At 43.1% G+C, this 18,988-nt stretch overlaps 1 protein-coding gene across 12 annotated transcripts in view; it reads right to left on the bottom strand.

Annotated features, from left to right (window-relative positions):
- The window catches only part of LOC125636867 (uncharacterized), a 263,703-nt gene that overhangs the window by 12,754 nt on the left and 231,961 nt on the right, over positions 1–18,988 (bottom strand). For 7 of the 12 annotated variants that reach the window (XR_012668431.1, XR_012668426.1, XR_012668428.1 and 4 more), the window contains 3 exons: positions 13,842–14,818; positions 7,167–7,582; positions 788–916 (listed from right to left, as the gene is read on the bottom strand). Coding sequence is in view for 1 of the 12 variants with exons in the window: in XM_075128508.1 (XP_074984609.1) it covers positions 13,874–14,737 (864 nt within the window). In the remaining 11 variants the exon portion in view is untranslated. Of the gene's footprint in view, positions 1–568; positions 710–787; positions 917–7,166; positions 7,583–11,646; positions 14,819–18,988 lie in introns of those variants that run through there. The other 5 variants (XR_012668435.1, XR_012668434.1, XR_012668429.1 and 2 more) reach the window with 4 other exon arrangements.

The following is an 18,988-nucleotide window of genomic DNA, read 5'->3' as shown; positions in this document are numbered from 1 at the left end:
TTTACCATTTAGACAGAAAAGAATTTGTTTTTAATCAAAAGCTGGGATTTGTATAGTTTTACAGAAAGAACCCTCAGTACCAATGTGAGAACTCAGTTCCTTTCTATAAAACAGTACAAATATAAGCTGCTTTGCTTGCAGAAATTTGGCCCTGATGAAATGGTACAGCTGGCTCCAAATGTGTGGATCAAAGGAAGACTAGAAGAGCTGTATTAAAGACATCTATACATTCATACACATCGAAGTTAAACAATTGTAGTTGGGCTTCAAGTGTAATTGTGTCCCAGTTCTAACAATGAAATATTTGTACCAAACTCTGTGAAACCATGAAATTCACACCTTACAGATAATTTCTGTAAGTATTCAGGACAGATAAGATAGATCTTGATGAAGTAACAAAGTAAGCAAGCCAGCATTTAAGGTGGTTGATTTAATCCTATTTTTTTTAACACAATGGCTGCGAGGGTTCCTGAGTTTACAGATCCTGTTTTTCTCCATATTTCACTAGTCATAAAAAAAAAAAGGTAATGACAGGACTGAGACATAAAAGGTCAGATCAGGAACTGACCTTCCACAATGATCAGGGTTGTTCTGATCCAGGGTTTTGGTCCAGTCCATTTTATAGGGAATGGCAAACCTAGAATCCAAATCCAAACATTTTCACACTTGGTGGGTGTTTGGATGAGAGGTTTTGGTGTGGGGCCATCTCCTAATACAAAATAAAAAGGAGCTTTTGTATGTCGGCAGGTAGGGAAGATGAGGGAAGGGAGAGAAACATGGAAAATACCTCATGCATACAGATTTATCTCCAAATATAATGTTCTTCAGGGTTTTCCATGAGATGCCAATTTCAGTATCAACATTGGTTGCAGTCTCGAAGTTTCTCTATTTTCAAAGCTAGGCACTTAAATTGGGCCTGTGTAAAAGACAAATGCAAGTGTAAAAAAAGGTAAATATGTATGCTTAATCTGGACCTGCACAAGCAATCCAGTGGAACAAACCAGTTTTTATGGGCGGTTACCCATTTTTCATATGCTACTGCATATTTTGTGTAAGATAAGTACCTATTTTTAAATAATGGTCCAAATGTCACAACTGGAAAAGGGCAACTGTAGAGAGAGTATGTTACAGACTGAACAGCATAGGGAGAAACAGTAGGACAGTGTTCAATTTCACATTGCTTTCAGTTACACTGAATTTACCCTGAGAGTTTGAGTTGGGTGTATAGTACCTGAAATAACATTCCCAGAAATCACGTTCTGGAGATGGACTAAATGCCTCAGCAATGGTGATGAGCCAACAGGGCCAGCATTTTCTGTGAATATTCACCTGACTTAAAAATGAACTCACGTTAGCCACTTTCGTGGCTGTGTGTGTTCACAATCTGCAAACATTCAACCAATCAAGTTTTACTCACACAGACACTCATGAAGATTACCCATGAATTGCAAAAATGTCTGGCTGGGAATACAAAGCTGTGCTGGTTAGTTCTGACGCTCTGAATGTTCCTGAGGTCTAACTGTGCCCGCTGAGCAGACAGGTATTTTTCTCTGCACTGTTTCTGTCACTATTTCTCTTGTGTGCTGATGACCAATAAAAAGGCAGTTAATATCTTACACTGGACACTTTCTTAATCCAGCAGGAGTACAGTGTTCTCCAAACTCCTCACTTGAGCCCTGAGGCAAGAACAAGCTCGACAAGTATCTGACTACAGCTTGGACTATGCACTCAGTTTGTGTTAGTAAGATGAGAGAAAAACTTAAAAAGACACCCTGTGGCATGAGAGCAGGGAAAGGTTGCTGGGGACCAAGGGAACTGCTCATGGCTAATGGCACTAATCTCTCCAGAATGGCAGGTAGTGGGGGGGTGAGGGCGGTGGGGAAGGCAGAGTCATGGCAGTATAACCCCTCCATCCTGTTTTCCGGCAGGGGCTGTGGCCTGAAGTGACAATCTAGCTCAAACACAGTACCCTGGTTGTGTACTAACCATCATGACTCAGGCTATGTCTATGAGGACTAGCAAGGAGAAGTTTTGATTTGGTTTGTTCTGCTATCTTTCCCTGGGAGATGCAAAGCCCTTCTTCAAGCCCTATTCCTGATTGAGTGACTCTATCCCCCATCCCGGGTCAGAAACCATATCATGTGATTGTTGTGATCACTTGTAGATGGAACTACAAATATCAAGCAGTGAAGACTCAAAAGCTTCATGGGTTCATGTTCTTAGAGTAATAAAAACCATGCATGATGAAAAAGTGTTCAGCAAATATGAACACTGAATGAATCTCTGAAAGCCCATTCTGCTCACAGACACTCCACAGACAGAAAACAAAGTTAAATTTATTGAATAAAATAAAACGAGTGAATTATTAGCTCAGCGCTTCTCAGCCTCTTTCAGCACCTCTCCCAGAGCAATAAATGATGAAGAAATAAGAACAGACACCTGAGAGGGACAGCAAAGACGAGCCTCTAGAAAAAAAGTGTTGTTTCTCAATGAGATTGAATTCAGACGCGGCTTTTGCCCCTATGAAGTTTTGCCATTGACTACAACAAGAGGAAGCTCAGGCACTTACCATGCAAATAAAGAAAAACAGACTGTTCCATAGTGTTTCTGTTCTCTCATGTCATCTCTTGTTATGTTGTGTAGCTTTACATTGTGCCTGGTTCCAGTTGCGACGTCACATCACAGATGACTACATTGTGTCTTGAAGAACCCTAACAGGATTGCCCCTTGAAAAATGTTTTCTTTAGCATATTGGCCAGAAAAAACAGCCACATATTGTTTTAGGAGAGCACAAGAAATACAAATAACATTGAGATATTTCGTGATGGATATAAACTTAGTTCATATCTGAGGGAAATGATCTTGAAAGACTGTTTCCATCAGGAATAAATGTCCTCACCACTGTAAATTGCTGCCATTGACCACAGTGGGGGTAGGGTTTTGCCTCAAGAGCATTATCCTACCTTGGAATGGCTTGTTATTATTTAATATGTACAATGTCAAGAGTGAGCTAGATGTACAGGTACAAAGTCTTTGCCCAGAAGAGCTTATGCTGTAAGTTTCACAATAGCAGTATTAATGCTCCCAAGAATATAACTTCCTTGTGAATGTCTATTGACTGGGTCATGCATGCTTATGGACATACCAGTGCAAGGGAGCCTGGGGGGAGGAAAACTCCACACAAAAGATCTTGAGGAATGTGCCCTTCTTCCTGCCTCCCACCTTCACATCATGAACCATCGGTCCACTTCCCTATCCCAAGGATCCCAGAGCTGCAGATCTGAGGCCCTTTGATGGCTCTGATGCTCCTACAGTTCTCATCTCCCGGCTAGTGTAATTCTATTGAAGCCATGTTGCAGGGCCTTTTGCCTGTGGTTGCCCAGGGCATTGCCCCTCCCTTTTAAAGGTGGGATTCTTGATGAGGAGGTGGAAATGGAAACACAACCAAAGACTGCATTACTTTTTCCAGATAATCTACATGAGGCCAGCAGTGTGGATGATGCAAACCTATTCCAGCTCCGCCTTCAGGCTGCCTCTCCCAACCCTGCCTTGGGCAACCTCCACCCCGTTCCATCCCCTGCCCTTGTCTCCTACTCAGAGACCACAGGCTGCTACTTATAAGCAAACTACTACTAAATCTGATGAGACACCACTCTCAGCGGAGAGAGCGTCCTGCCAGTTGACTAGTTAACACCAGATCAAGATTCAGAGACAAGGATGTATGTGATGCAGTGCAGCTTAATCACTAACTGCTGTGTAGATGAACTCACTCTGTCACCAAGAAGAACACCAGTGTCTATCTTTTTAAAAGAAAAAAAGCATTGCATCATTTGCCTTCTGACTTAACAGGGTGCTGTTATTTTAAGCATATTAAATCTTACAGAATACTTGTCTCATTCTCTCTGTACATTCTATGTAAACAATTTCAAACACAATAGCCATTAATATTCACTAAATGTAAAGAGTACTAATTATGCTCATGTGGCCTCCAAAGTGAGCCCACATAAAAGTAGTTCCTGGGAAGCCTTGCAAGTCATGAATCTAATTTTGCGTGAGTGCTCTGCACATGCATTAGGGTGATTGGGAGGGATTCTGTGTTTGTGCATCCCAAAGCTTTTGATTCATGTGTATTTAGCTTAGAGCATCCAGCTCTACAGCAGGGATGAAAGAAGACAAAAAGATGCTGCAAAGTATTGCCTTTCAGTTTCTGTATGTTCTCAATAAATCTCTCCATTAACGCATCAAGCTGAAAAAAAACAAACCCCAAGCCAATATATGGACAATGGTGCATTCCAGAAAACCCTTTTGATGGCAAAGCTTTCCTTCTCAGCAGCAGAAGCCCAAATGATGATGAAAAGACCTTAAAATGAATGAGTTACAACACTTACAAGAAATTAGTTCACAAGAGAACATTTTGCCTGGCTGATACTGATAGTTTTATAACAATCAAGGTCATAATAAATGGTCAATCTATCAAAAGAAAGCAAACAAATTCAGAATGGCCAAGCTGTAAGGAGCTCCAACCTTCAGCTGGTTACCCACAGTGGCAGAAAGGATTTATGAGGGCATTAAGCATCTAAACAAAGCTCTCCAGGATCTGTAATTTTAAATCACAGCTGATTTTAATTTTCTCTTTGGCACTTGTGCACACATCCTATTGCATGATTGATTCATTTCTTTTAGCACTGGAAAAAATGTTAAAGCTGGAATGGGAAGTCAAGAATGTGGGAATTCATACATTGCGTGCATATGTGGTTTAGTGGTGTGTGCCATTTGTACACATCACTTACTGGGGAAGTTAAATCAGTTTTGGATACAAATTGCAGCAGTTGCTTCCAAAACTCCATTGACTTCCGGACTTTGAAGTAACATTCTCCATAACCTGTTATTGAAATAACTTTTGCCAGCTCAAAGCGGAGCAAGCACCATTTTGGGGGTGGATATTTTTCTTCTTTTGCTATTAAGGCTGCAAAACTACATTCTTTAGTTGCACTTACAGATGGAGTTTCTAAACTTTTTTTTCCTCCTCCTTTCCTCTGTTAAGATTACAGTGGCTCTTGTATATTACAGTTTAAGTTCTCAGCCTCCCACAGTAATCACTGTTGAGAAGGGATGCAGTACTCTTAGGTGGACAAAGAGGACTTCATTCGTTATTCGTTTTAACAGTTATTAAGGAAGCCTAAGAATTTGCAGACATAAGCACATGAGGCAGTTTTGTTCTCAGCATTTTCCTGTTCCTTTGTGGTGAGTGTATTACACAGTTGTAACTTAGAATTTATATGACAGGAGAATTAAAAAAATCTTTAACCACTGGCTTCCAGATAACTGAAGAGTAGCAGGTTTTAACTAATGATAAGTAATTATGACACATGTACCAGCTTGAGAAACTGCCTTACACAGTTATGCTGAATAAGGGTCTATTTGTTCCCCTTCAGCCTTTGCCTACACAAGAAAATAGAATTGTTGTTAGTGGAACAAGTGGGTTAGCACAGATGTATGCACTAATGGTGCAGTGTTTCCATGCTAGCCCAGCAGATTTTGATGCTGGTCTATTGCAGGTTTCCCTGGTATGTACCCTAGTGCTTTACTACACAATTGCAGTTGCAGAAAAAGTTCTGGGGGACTTCAAAAGACCTTCTGGAAGCCTAGGGGAAGTGTTGGAGAACAGACCAAATTCTCAGAATACCCTGGGTCTAACTCTTGTTATTCTGAGGGCGAACTTCCCTAGCTCCCCTGTTTATTGATGCTATTTATTTTCAAGTCCTTTTCTCAAAATGCAAGCCAGAGTAAATGCTCAGCTCCCACTACTTGCTCATCAAGAAAGGTTTCAGTTAGAGCTTTTGAAATACAGTTACAAAGTAGATGAGGCAGCTGCAGCAGGGCGACACGGTGTTCAAGCAAAACCTGCATAGATCCAGAGAGTGAGTCCAGCAGTTTAGAGAGTCCATAGTGCAATGGTCATCAGCCTACCACCACTTGAGCAAATGGCTAAATGCTCTACATGCACACAATCTTATGCAAGCCAAGCATAGCTTTTGGGTTTAGACCATGATGACTGACTGATGGGACCAAGTTGTTCTCCAGTCCTGTGTTGAACAGCATTGGGTGCATAACTTCAGAAACAAGGGGCAGACTTTTCTGATATAGTGATCCCATATCACTAGACCATGAGTATGAGGTCACCCTCCACTATGGAAAAGGGACTGGTTGTGGACCCAATCTACATAGGTTACTTCAGCCAATGGATCAGTTTAGAGAAAAAAACTGTTTAAAAATCTTATATTCTATCCACTATGCATGTGCCACCATGTTATTCTGGCTTTGTCTAGGGCTAGCCCTCTCTGCTGAGTGACTTTACATCATTTGACAAATATTCAGCTTTTGAGTGTGATTCTCTTCGTTCTGGTTACAAAAACAGATGAACAAAAATTGCCTCTTGGGAATGCTTCTTTGCTCAGCAACAGTGCTTGCTGCTACCTTCCCAATGGAGCTGAAATATGTGCTTGAAATTAAACAAGTATGCATTATCAGGCGCAGAATAAAACAAGCCTTTTATCTGCAACAACAGAAAATTTCCTCTGAGCTTTTCTGCCAAAAGAACCTAGGGGAAAGATTGGGTGATTTTACATGTTATGTAAGCAAGTTTATTTTGGGAGCTTGTGATACTGTGCTGTGCTTAATCTGTTCTAGTTCCATAATGACCACTTGATTCCTGAATGGGGAGGGGGCAGTAAAGGGGCAGGCAATGCCTATATTATGCTGTCAGAAGTGAGTAGTTATGCAGTAGAGAACTGGAACAAATCTATGCTTTTAGCAGCACATTGCCGAGTTCTGCCTAGAAGTGAACAAATTGATTACAAAAATGTGGCTCACACTCAGTTGAAACTCTTAAAAATCAGTTGTGGGGTGGTGGTTAAAGGCACTTCATTTGGCATTAGGAGAATCTATAGTCACTGTGAAGCTCCTGCTTCAGACAAAAAAGCAAAAGGGCCACCCATGCTCTTTTACTCTGCATTCAATTAACGTGCTTACTGTCCGGATAGTATTGAAAAATGGACTTTCCTACTGACTGACTTCTTAATGTAAATCTGCTCTGGTTGTAAACTTAAACCACACACACATTGTTCTTGGAGCATTTGTTATACAGAATTATTTTCAGAGTGTACCTTCTCTTGTTGGAGTCCTCCGCTTGGAGTCATGCTCAGATCCTGACTTCCAGGTCTGCATCATCATCATCATCATGATGAAACAATGCTTGCCTTGAGGTGGCTGGTTGCTTTAAAATGGCTGCAGTGAAATATTCCTTTTAAAGAAAATCCAAGAACTATGTGCTGGCCAACTGTTCATTCTTTATCCCCAAGATTGCTCACAGAAGGTTTAGTAATGTCATCTCCCTGGCTCTTCACAAATGTGGAGATTTCCATATCTGCCACAAGAAACTGGCCAGCAAATGACTGATTTTGGTGACAGTCAGAAAACCAGAACACTGGAAAGCCTGCTTTCTGCTCAGTGCCCATTATGGTGCTGCAGACAGAGGAGCATTGTGACATCAGAGGCAACTCATTCACTTCACCTCTGGGTGCTACAATAATAATAATAATAATAATTAGTAATAATAAAAGCTGTTACTGTGAAGCTTGCATAGTTAAAATCTATAGGCAGCAACTATACCTAAGAAAATGATTCCTAGAGAGGTTCAGGCAGAACAGACTTTACTGGTGTTTTATTCAGCTTCTAAAAAGAACTGCATCACAACTAACAATAAGCATTTCCCTGTACACTCAGATAAACCGAACTAGCAGGACAATCTGCAATAGTGCCAGCTATTCTAAGTAATATTTCTGCCCCTTCTTACCGAAGTAAAAGAAAAATGATCAAACATGGAATTCATAGAATCATAGAATATCAGGGTTGGAAGGGACCTCAAGAGATCATCTAGTCCAACCACCTGCTCAAAGCAGGACCAACCCCAATTAAATCATCCCAGCAAGGGCTTTGTCAAATCTGGCCTTAAAAATCTAAGGATGGAGATTCCATTACCACCCTAGGTAACCCATTCCAGTGCTTCACCACCCTCCTAGTGAAAAAGTTTTTCCTAATATCCAACCTAAACCTCCCCCACTGCAACTTGAGACCATTACTCCTTGTTCTGTCATCTGCTACCACTGAGAACAGTCAAGATCTATCCTCTTTGGAACCCCCTTACGGGTAGTTGAAAGCAGCTATCAAATCCCCCCTCATTCTTCTCTTCTGCAGACTCAATCCCAGTTCCCTCAGCCTCTCCTCATAACTCATGTGTTCCAGTCCCCTAATAATTTTTGTTGCCCTCCACTGGACGCTTTTCAGTTTTTCCCACATCCTTCTTGTAGTGTGGGGCCCAAAACTGGACACAGTACTCCAGATGAGGCCTCACCAATGTCAAATAGAGGGGAATGATCATGTCCCTCGATCTGCTGGCAATGCCCCTCCTTATACATCCCAAAATGCCATTGGCCTTCTTGGCAACAAGGGCACACTGTTGACTCATATCCAGCTTCTCGCCCACTGTAATCCCTAGGTCCTTTCCTGCAGAACTGCTGCCTAGCCACTCCATCCCTAATCTGTAGAAGTGCATGGGATTCTTCCGTCCTAAGTGCAGGACTCTGCACTTGTCTTTGTCGAACCTCATCAGATTTCTTTTGGCCCAATCCTCTAATTTGTATAGGTCCCTCTGTATCCTATCCCTACCCAGCGTATCTACCACTCCTCCCAGTTTAGTGTCATCTGCAAACTTGCTGAGAGTGCAGTCCACGCCACCCTCCAGATCATTAATGAAGATATTGAACAAAACCGGCCCCAGGACTGACCTTTGGGGCACTCTGCTTGATACTGACTGCCAACTAGACATGGAGCCATTGATGCTACCCGTTGAGCCTGACGATCTAGCCAGCTTTCTATCCACCTTATAGAGGATAGAAATTACCATAGTGGATAGAATTACCATAGACTTAAAATTTGCTCTAACCAAATATGATATTTCAGAACATTGCTATTTAATTTCTGATCACATTTCCAATATTAACTTCATAATCATAACAAATATTTATAAATGCAGTCTCTAATGTGACTTTAGATCATGTCCAGAAAAAGTAACATCATAATTGTTAGTCATTTTGTTTCTGTGTGGACTCTAGCAACAAAACTGCCAGGTGTGGTCAAAGGTATTGTAAATTCCTGGTAAGAACAACCATAATCGAGTGTGGATATATGATTGCTTACATCATATTCACAATCAACTGGATTAAAATTAACTTTCTGTAAGCAAATAAAAGTATAGCTCCAGTATAGCTAAGGATGACTCTCTTGTATTCTGGTTGGTTTTCATCAGCAGGCATTGCACAGCCTGTAGTGTCTTATCTATTTGCCAATTACATTATAGTTAGATATAAATATAAATACCAGTACCGGCCAGGAATTTTTCAGCAAAATGTCATTTTGATGGAAAATGCAGTTTCCACAAAATTGAAATTTTCTGCAAGAAAATTCTGATTTTGCTGACATTTTTCAATTTTCCATTCTAAATTAATTCAGTCAACTTGAACTGGAACATTTCAATTTGTCAAGCCAAATCAAAACGTTTAATTTTGGATCAGTTCAACATTAATCAATGTCTGCTTGAGCTGCTGTGTTGCATCATGGAGCCATAGCTCAGGTGCCCATTCTTCTTAATGGGCGAAGCTCCTCCCTCCTTCTCTGATGAACTGCTGTCTCATTTCTGGATGAACCTCCACAGTGCATCAAGTGAGTTTCAAGACCATGGTGCATCATGGGAGATATAGTCTGGCCAGGGAGACCAGCTGACAAAAGACAATGAGGCATGAGGTATCCAAACGACAACTCCCATGAGGCATGGAGGCAGCTTAGCGGAACACAGTTAAATGTCAAAACAAGGCAAACTGAAATATTTTAATTCAGGAATCTCAAAAACGTTGAAAGGAAATATTTTGATATTTCTGAATCAATTTTTTTCTGACCTATGTGTTCTATGAAAAAATTTGCTATTTTGACTTTTCAATCCAATTTGGAGTGAAAATAATTTTCTAAATATCAGAATTTTCACTCGTGCGGAATTCTGATTTTTGACCAGCTCTAATAAATAGTGCGTTTAGCAGTGGAGCAAAGGTAATGTGCCACTTCAATGTGACCCCAACAATTTGCTGTTAAAAACATTAGAACGGCCACACTGGGTCAGACCAAAAGTCCATCTAGCCCAGTATCCTGTCTTCCAACAGTGGCCATGCCAGGTGCCCCAGACAGAATGAACAGAACAGGTAATCAAGTGATCCATCATTACAATAATGGATCTCCATAGAAAAAAAGCATAATACAAGCACTTTGGCATTATTCCTCCTGCAGTCCACATTTCTCATACTTGTAAGGTACCATTTGCCATCCTCATCATGGCAAGAACTCCTACTAGCACTTTTTTGGAGGGGGGAAGGGGGTCATAGTTCTGTCTGTAAGAGATCATCCTGGTTGGGTCCCACCCGCATCTGTACATGATGGAGGATCAGAGTGTACCATCTCCCTGCTCAGAGCTTTTTGTCCAAGCTGCAATAGGCAACACTGCCAAAATCTCAGTTTTCACTCGTGAAAATTCACAGCAAAGAAAATTCAAAAGCAAAGTTGTGCACTGAGCTGGATTTAAACCAGTGACCCAGAAGTGAAAGGCTCCATAATTCATTATGAATTTCCTGAATCATCTAGTCCTCTCATCATGAATATTCCCATATGGCTGTAACAGTTTCTTGGCTCTGAAATATATTCCAGTTTAATTTTTTTTCTTGCAGCTTTCTGGCAGAACTTTCAATACCTAACAGCTGAAGAGCAAACAACCTGGAGAAAGCATGAAGGGCTTGACTTCCAGAGTTTAGATCTCCAGCTAAAAGCTTCTTTCAAGTCTAGTTTAAATGCTGTAGTTTAGTTATCCAACCTTTTTTGGTTCCAGACACTACTTCATTCTGTTTCGGTTTTGATGCCATTTTTGCCATCTCTTCCCCCTTTATAAGTCATTGCATACTGTACCAGTCTGTAGTCTCTAAAAGCTTAAAAGCACCAATCACACCAAAACCTCATTCTTCAAAGGAATAACTATTAAAATAGGATAAAGAAAATAATACTGCATCTCATATTTGTAATTTACAATGATTATTATGGTGGAAGAGCTGTGTGGAAAAGCAACCTCATGCCCTACAGCTAAAATCTGCAATCACCCATACAGTACCAAATACAGGATGTCTGAGCTCTTGAGAGCATTTGCTGGTATACTGAATTTAATTTAGAGCTGTGTAAATCCGGCTTTGGATTTAGATTTGTAAAATTCACCTCTGACCTGGATTTAGATGGAGATTTGGATTCCTGTCTTGGGTCAACACCTGTGCATTTCACGCTAATTTAAGTACTATAAAAAGGGACAAAAGGTGCAATTGCCAAAATAAAAGATTTTGAAAATATTTAGCTCAGATACAGTTTCAATTATGCAATCTGCTAACTTACATTGTCCCCTGTCACTTTAATATCTAACTCTAGGGTATCTAAGGAAGGAATAATATAGCTGGATGGCCATGGTACAGACAGCAAAGTAGTATACTAGCATCATATACTGATGGGTTGTACATAAAGATTTTATTAAGTAGAATTAATACAGAATACCAAAACCATAATAGACTGTGTGCTTGAGCTATGATTTGAGTTGTCAGAGCAACCTTCTCTCAGTTATTCAGATAGCAGGAAAGACACAATAGACATGAGAATAAAGGGGATATTAAGCTTGGACTAGGATGTCTTTTTTTTTTTTAAGTTTGTTTCCTTCAAGCGATGAGGGTAGGTTTGGGGAAAAAAAATTCCCCGGAAAGAACTGTATTAGGAAAGACCCTCACATTCCATTTTAAGCAATTAAGAGCTAAAACCCTGTAGAAGAAGATGTGTGGTTATAGAAAATGAACCATGTTCAACAGCAGCAGCTATGGCTCATAAAATAACAGCATCCAAAAGCCAGTCATGCTTTTCAATAGTATCCTTTCTTTTTTCATCCGACCACAGGCATAGAATCTCTACAGTAACCACATCTTTCTCTAGAAGTGGTACCATAATGGAAAAAATCTGGTGCATGTAAAAGTGGCTTCTTACCAGAAAGAACAGGCGCAAAATAGAAATCCAGCCAGGGCCCCTTCTGTACAAATGGAAGCTGGGCTGCACTATGCACAGTCATAATTAAAAATCAAATTAACCAGAGAAACAACCCCCAGTGGAAAGGAAAGAATGATTGAATCCAGTATCACTCCTAAAATTACACCTGCAGCATAGATCATGAGTGACAGCTTTCGGTTAATGAATTTGATCATTAGTTATGAGTGAGCTCCTCTCTGCTGAGATGGATAAAGGTGAAGTGATGGAGTAACTACAGCTGGTCATGATTTTATGGAAAAGGCCTTCAGGTGAAATTTTAAAAAGGGACCTTAGTGACTGCAAGATTAAAAGATCAGGCCATAAAGCAGTGCCAAGGGCATGATGACTGTCCTCTGCTTCTTTTTGGAAAGTGAAAGTGGGATGTAATTTTTAAAGAGTATTGGGTATGTATGGATTGGATGAATGGACTATAAGGTGGACAGAAAGCTGGCTAGATCATTGGGCTCAACGAGTAGTGATCAACAGCTCAATGTCTAGTTGGCAGCTGGTATCGAGCGGAGTGCCCCAGGGGTTAGTCCTAGGACCGGTTTTGTTCAACATCTTCATTAATTATCTGGATGACGGGATGGATTGCACCCCCAGCAAGTTCGTGGATGACACTAAGCTGGGGAGAGAGGTGGTTACGCTGGAGGGTAGGGATAGAGTCCAGAGTGACCTAGCCAAATTGGAGGATTGGGCCAAAAGAAATCTGATGAGGTTCAACAGGGATAAGTGCAGAGTCCTGCACTTAGGAAGGAAAAATCCCATGCACTGCTACAGGTTGGGGACCGACTGGCTAAGTGGCAGTTCTGCAGAAAAGGACCTGGGGAGTACAGTGAACGAGAAGCTGGATATGAGTCAACAGTGTGCCTTGTTATCAAGAAGGCTAACAGCATATTGGGCTGCATTAGTAGGAGCATTGCCAGCAGATCGAGGGAAGTGATTATTCCCCTCTATTTGGCACTGGTGAGGCAACATCTGGAGTACTGTATCAAGTTCTGGGCCCCCCACTACAGAAAGGATTTGGACAAATTGGAGAGAGTCCATCTGGGGACAATGAAAATGATTAGAGGGCTGGGGCACCTAACTTATGAGAAGAGGCTAAGGGAACTGGGCTTATTTAGTCTGCAGAAGAGAAGGGTGAGGGGGGATTTGATAGCAGCCTACTACTACCTGTAAGGGGGTTCCAAAGATGGAGCTAGGCTGTTCTCAATGGTGGCAGATGACAGAACAAGGAGTAATGGTCTCAAGTTGCAGTGGGGGAGGTCTGGGTTTGATATTAGGAAAAACTATTTCACTAGGAGGGTGGTGAAGCACTGGAATGGGTTACCTAGGGAGGTAGTGGAATCTCCATCCTTAGAGATTTTTAAGGCCAGATTTGACAAAGCCCTGGCTGGGATGATTTAGTTGGGGTTGGTCCTGCTTTGAGCAGGTGGTTGGACTAGATGATCTCTTGAGGTCTCTTCCAACCCTGATCTTCTATGATTCTATGTATCAGATGTGAAATGATCTCCCTCAGCCACCAAGAGGCCTGGCCTCTTGGCTCCTCTGTGCAACCTGCTCTATATCTGTAGAGCTTTGTGCCCCAAGAGGCCTGCCTGTGCTTCCTCCCGGTATCCCGCTTTCCCACTTACCTCAGGGCTTTGGTCTCCTTCCCCCGGTGAACCTAGTTTAAAGCCCTCCTCACTAGGTTAGCCAGCCTGCTGGCAAAGATGCTCTTCCCTCTCTTCGTAAGATGGAGCCCGTCTCTGCCCAGCACTCCTCCTTCATGGAACACCATCCCATGGTCAAAGAATCCAAAGCCTTCTCTCTGACACCACCTGCGTAGCCATTCGTTGACTTCCACGATTCGATGGTCCCTACCTAGGCCTTTTCCTTCCACGGGGAGGATGGACGAGAACACCACTTGCGCCTCCAGCTCCTTTATCCTTCTTCCTAGAGCCACATAGTCCGCAGTGATCCGCTCAAGGTCATTCTTGGCAGTATCATTGGTGCCCACTTGGAGAAGCAGGAAGGGGTAGCGATCCGAGGGCTTGATGAGTCTCGGCAGTCTCTCCGTCACATCGCGAATCTTAGCCCCTGGCAAGCAGCAGACTTCTCGGTTTTCCCGGTCAGGGTGGCAGATAGATGACTCAGTCCCCCGGAGGAGAGAGTCCCCGGCCACCACCACCCGCCTTCTCCTCTTGGGAGTGGTGGTCGTGGAACTCCCAACCTCAGGACATAGCATCTCATGCCTTCCAACCATCGGAGTCTCCTTCTGCTTTCTCGCCCCAGACATATCATCTGGTCCACTCTCCGCAACGATACCTGTGGAGAGAACATGAAAGCGGTTAGTTACCTGTGTCTGTGTTACTGGAACCCGGACATTCCGCTTACCTCTTCTGGAGGTCACATGTTGCCAAGCTTCTTCACTGGCCTCTTGGCTCCTCTGTGCAACCTGCTCTATATCTGTAGAGCTTTGTGCCCCTAGAAGCCTATCCTGAGTTTTGTCCAGAAAATCCTCAGTTTCTCGTATGCAACGCAGGGTCATTATCTGTTGCTCCAGACCTTCAATCTTCTCTTCCAATATGGAGACCAGCTTGCACTTTGTACAGACAAAGTCGCTTCTGTCCTGTGGAAGAAAGACAAACATGGCACATCCAGTGCAGGTCACAACAGCTGAACCTCCCCCTTCCATAGAATCATAGAATCATAGAATATCAGGGTTGGAAGGGACCCCAGAAGGTCATCTAGTCCAACCCCCTGCTCAAAGCAGGACCAATTCCCAGTTAAATCATCCCAGCCAGGGCTTTGTCAAGCCTGACCTTAAAAACCTCTAAGGAAGGAGATTCTACCACCTCCCTAGGTAACGCATTCCAGTGTTTCACCACCCTCTTAGTGAAAAAGTTTTTCCTAATATCCAATCTAAACCTCCCCCACTGCAACTTGAGACCATTACTCCTCGTTCTGTCATCTGCTACCATTGAGAACAGTCTAGAGCCATCCTCTTTGGAACCCCCTTTCAGGTAGCTGAAAGCAGCGATCAAATCCCCCCTCATTCTTCTCTTCTGCAGGCTAAACAATCCCAGCTCCCTCAGCCTCTCCTCATAACTCATGTGTTCCAGTCCCCTAATCATTTTTGTTGCCCTTCGCTGGACTCTCTCCAATTTATCCACATCCTTCTTGAAGTGTGGGGCCCAAAACTGGACACAGTACTCCAGATGAGGCCTCACCAATGTCGAATAGAGGGGAACGATCACATCCCTCGATCTGCTCGCTATGCCCCTACTTATACATCCCAAAATGCCATTGGCCTTCTTGGCAACAAGGGCACACTGCTGACTCATATCCAGCTTCTCGTCCACTGTCACCCCTAGGTCCTTTTCCGCAGAACTGCTGCCTAGCCATTCGGTCCCTAGTCTGTAGCTGTGCATTGGGTTCTTCCGTCCTAAGTGCAGGACCCTGCACTTATCCTTATTGAACCTCATCAGATTTCTTTTGGCCCAATCCTCCAATTTGTCTAGGTCCTTCTGTATTCTATCCCTCCCCTCCAGCATATCTACCACTCCTCCCAGTTTAGTATCATCCGCAAATTTGCTGAGAGTGCAATCCACACCATCCTCCAGATCATTTATGAAGATATTGAACAAAACCGGCCCCAGGACCGACCCTTGGGGTCCTCCACTTGATACCGGCTGCCAACTAGATATGGAGCCATTGATCACTACCCGTTGAGCCCAACAATCTAGCCAGCTTTCTACCCACCTTTCCATATCACCTTCCTACTATGAGCTTCCTCAGAGCAGTTTGCAAGACGTAAGCCTCACTGGGCTCACTCCAGGCGAACTCCCAGGCAAACTCCTGCTGCGAGCTGCTCTGCTGTCCCCCGCTGCTCAGCTGGTTTGCCGCCGCTCAGCTGGTTCGCGAAGCTCTGGCTATTTTTAAACAGCCAGGCTTCCCTGACGCAAACAAACAGACACCCTACTGCCCGCCCCCTGCAGGCTAGCAGCCAATCAGACACCAAGGGAAGGTCATGCCTGACTAATCTAATCGCCTTTTATGATGAGATTACTGGTTCTGTGGATGAAGGGAAAGCAGTGGATGTATTGTTTCTTGACTTTAGCAAAGCTTTTGACACGGTCTCCCACAGTATTCTTGTCAGCAAGTTAAGGAAGTATGGGCTGGAAGAATGCACTATAAGGTGGGTAGAAAGCTGGCTAGATTGTCGGGCTCAACGGGTAGTTATCAATGGCTCCATGTCTAGTTGGCAGCCGGTATCAAGTGGAGTGCCCCAAGGGTCGGTCCTGGGGCCGGTTTTGTTCAATATCTTCATAAATGATCTGGAGGATGGTGTGGATTGCACTCTCAGCAAATTTGCGGATGATACTAAACTGGGAGGAGTGGTAGATATGCTGGAGGGGAGGGATAGAATACAGAAGGACCTAGACAAATTGGAGGATTGGGCCAAAAGAAATCTGATGAGGTTCAATAAGGATAAGTGCAGGGTCCTGCACTTAGGACGGAAGAACCCAATGCACAGCTACAGACTAGGGACCGAATGGCTAGGCAGCAGTTCTGCGGAAAAGGACCTAGGGGTGACAGTGGACGAGAAGCTGGATATTAGTCAGCAGTGTGCCCTTGTTGCCAAGAAGGCCAATGGCATTTTGGGATGTATAAGTAGGGGCATAGCGAGCAGATCGAGGGATGTGATCGTTCCCCTCTATTCGACATTGGTGAGGCCTCATCTGGAGTACTGTGTCCAGTTTTGGGCCCCACACTTCAAGAAGGATGTGGATAAATTGGAGAGAGTCCAGCGAAGGGCAACAAAAATGATTAGGGGTCTGGAACACATGAGTTATGAGGAGAGGCTGAGGGAGCTGGGATTGTTTAGCCTGCAGAAGAGAAGAATGAGGGGGGATTTGATCGCTGCTTTCAGCTACCTGAAAGGGGGTTCCAAAGAGGATGGCTCTAGACTGTTCTCAATGGTAGCAGATGACAGAACGAGGAGTAATGGTCTCAAGTTGCAGTGGGGGAGGTTTAGATTGGATATTAGGAAAAACTTTTTCACTAAGAGGGTGGTGAAACACTGGAATGCGTTACCTAGGGAGGTGGTAGAATCTCCTTCCTTAGAGGTTTTTAAGGTCAGGCTTGACAAAGCCCTGGCTGGGATGATTTAACTGGGAATTGGTCCTGCTTCGAGCAGGGGGTTGGACTAGATGACCTTCTGGGGTCCCTTCCAACCCTTATATTCTATGATTCTATGATTCATTACATTCAGTCCATATAGGGGGTTTCAGTTTTATTCAGAGGATTTGATGTGTAGATGAAGGCTGACCTTAGGTGTTCCATTCTTAAACTCAAACAGAGCTTTGTGAGCAGTATGCATTCTTTGGAATTATGTGCTGAGAAGAGGCAGGCACCCACAGCCTTATCCTCATATCTTCAGGGGAGAAAGCGTGGAATTTTAGAAAGATATATGGGAAAAAATCTACCAGTGATTCCAGCAGTTTTGTACCAACATAGCCAAGAGCAGAATTTGATCTATATCTTTGGTCATCCAGAGACCCATAAAGAATCTGTATTTTTTAGCTCTCCAGGGATAGTACTAACATACCAGGGTTCAATTTCTACTGCTAGCATAGCTATATTCCTTGTAGAATAAGGAATTCAGTTACCTTCCAATGACTGCTGTTCTATTTATCTTCCAGAAGTAGGTGATCAGACAGCTAGCAGTTTAAATGTGAGGCAAATGTTATGCAAGCCTTAGAGTTTCACCACAGATAAGTAAGACAAATAGCATTACATCTGCATTCCTTCCCTTCTAGAGTCATTTGTTATCAGAAAATCATTATAGAATACCTTGACTACAAGTGACATCAGCAGCTCAATACTTCAGCAACGGAATACCAGCTATATACAAAGCCACAGCAGTTGGCCATTCGTGTCAGACTGAGACTATGTGTGGCTATAAAAGCTACATACAGTGCCCTCAAATTCATATTCAGCAGGTGCAGTAGTAATAAGACAGTATGACAGAAACTGGCTATAGGATGCCCCTTTATTCATCCAAACCCCCAAAGCCGCAGATTTTTGGTGTATAGGCTGCTTGTGTGTTTGTTTTGGCAAAGCTCGCAACGCTATTAGTGCACTGGAGGAGCTAAGAAGAATGACTGCTGTGTTGTCGACCCATATCAGCCTTCCGCTTGGTTTAGTCATGTCTGGCAGTGGTGCCAAAAGTGTATGCACTGAAGCGGGCTGTCAGCCCAAGAGGGTTTTGGCATTTACACCACTATCGAAACACCTGGAATGCTTTTGTGTCCACACACACAAGTGCTCCTAACGTTTTGTAAGTGTTCCTAACACTGTAGGATTGAACGAGCTCTGAGCCAGCTTGTAAATACTTCCATCCTCAATAGCTTCAATTCAAACTGTTTGAGAGGGTGGCAATGGTTGGGCTGCATGGAGGATGCCCCAGGGTTGTCTTCCCATGGACCTGGGCTTGGGATATTGCTATCGGTGTATCCTAGATGCGCGCACACAAACAAGATGTAAATAATTAGAAGCCTGATCCTCAGCTCCTGTAAATAGGTATACTGGTAGCTCCATTGCAGTCCATGGAACTATGCCAATTCACACCAGCTGAGGAGCTGCCCTAGTCCAGAAAGAAAACAAAGCAAGAAAACTATGCATCAAAACAGAACATCATATTCTATATTTTGTAATATAGTCTAACAGAAGTAAAAACTAGTCCCTTATCCTCTTAACTCCTGACACCCAAAGGTGCCAGCACTCAGCAGAACAG

This window comes from Caretta caretta, chromosome 5 (genome assembly GCF_965140235.1).
Source record: "Caretta caretta isolate rCarCar2 chromosome 5, rCarCar1.hap1, whole genome shotgun sequence".
In the NCBI taxonomy this organism is placed as follows: Eukaryota; Metazoa; Chordata; order Testudines; family Cheloniidae; genus Caretta; species Caretta caretta.
This window is presented reverse-complemented; position numbering and strand designations above follow the sequence as displayed.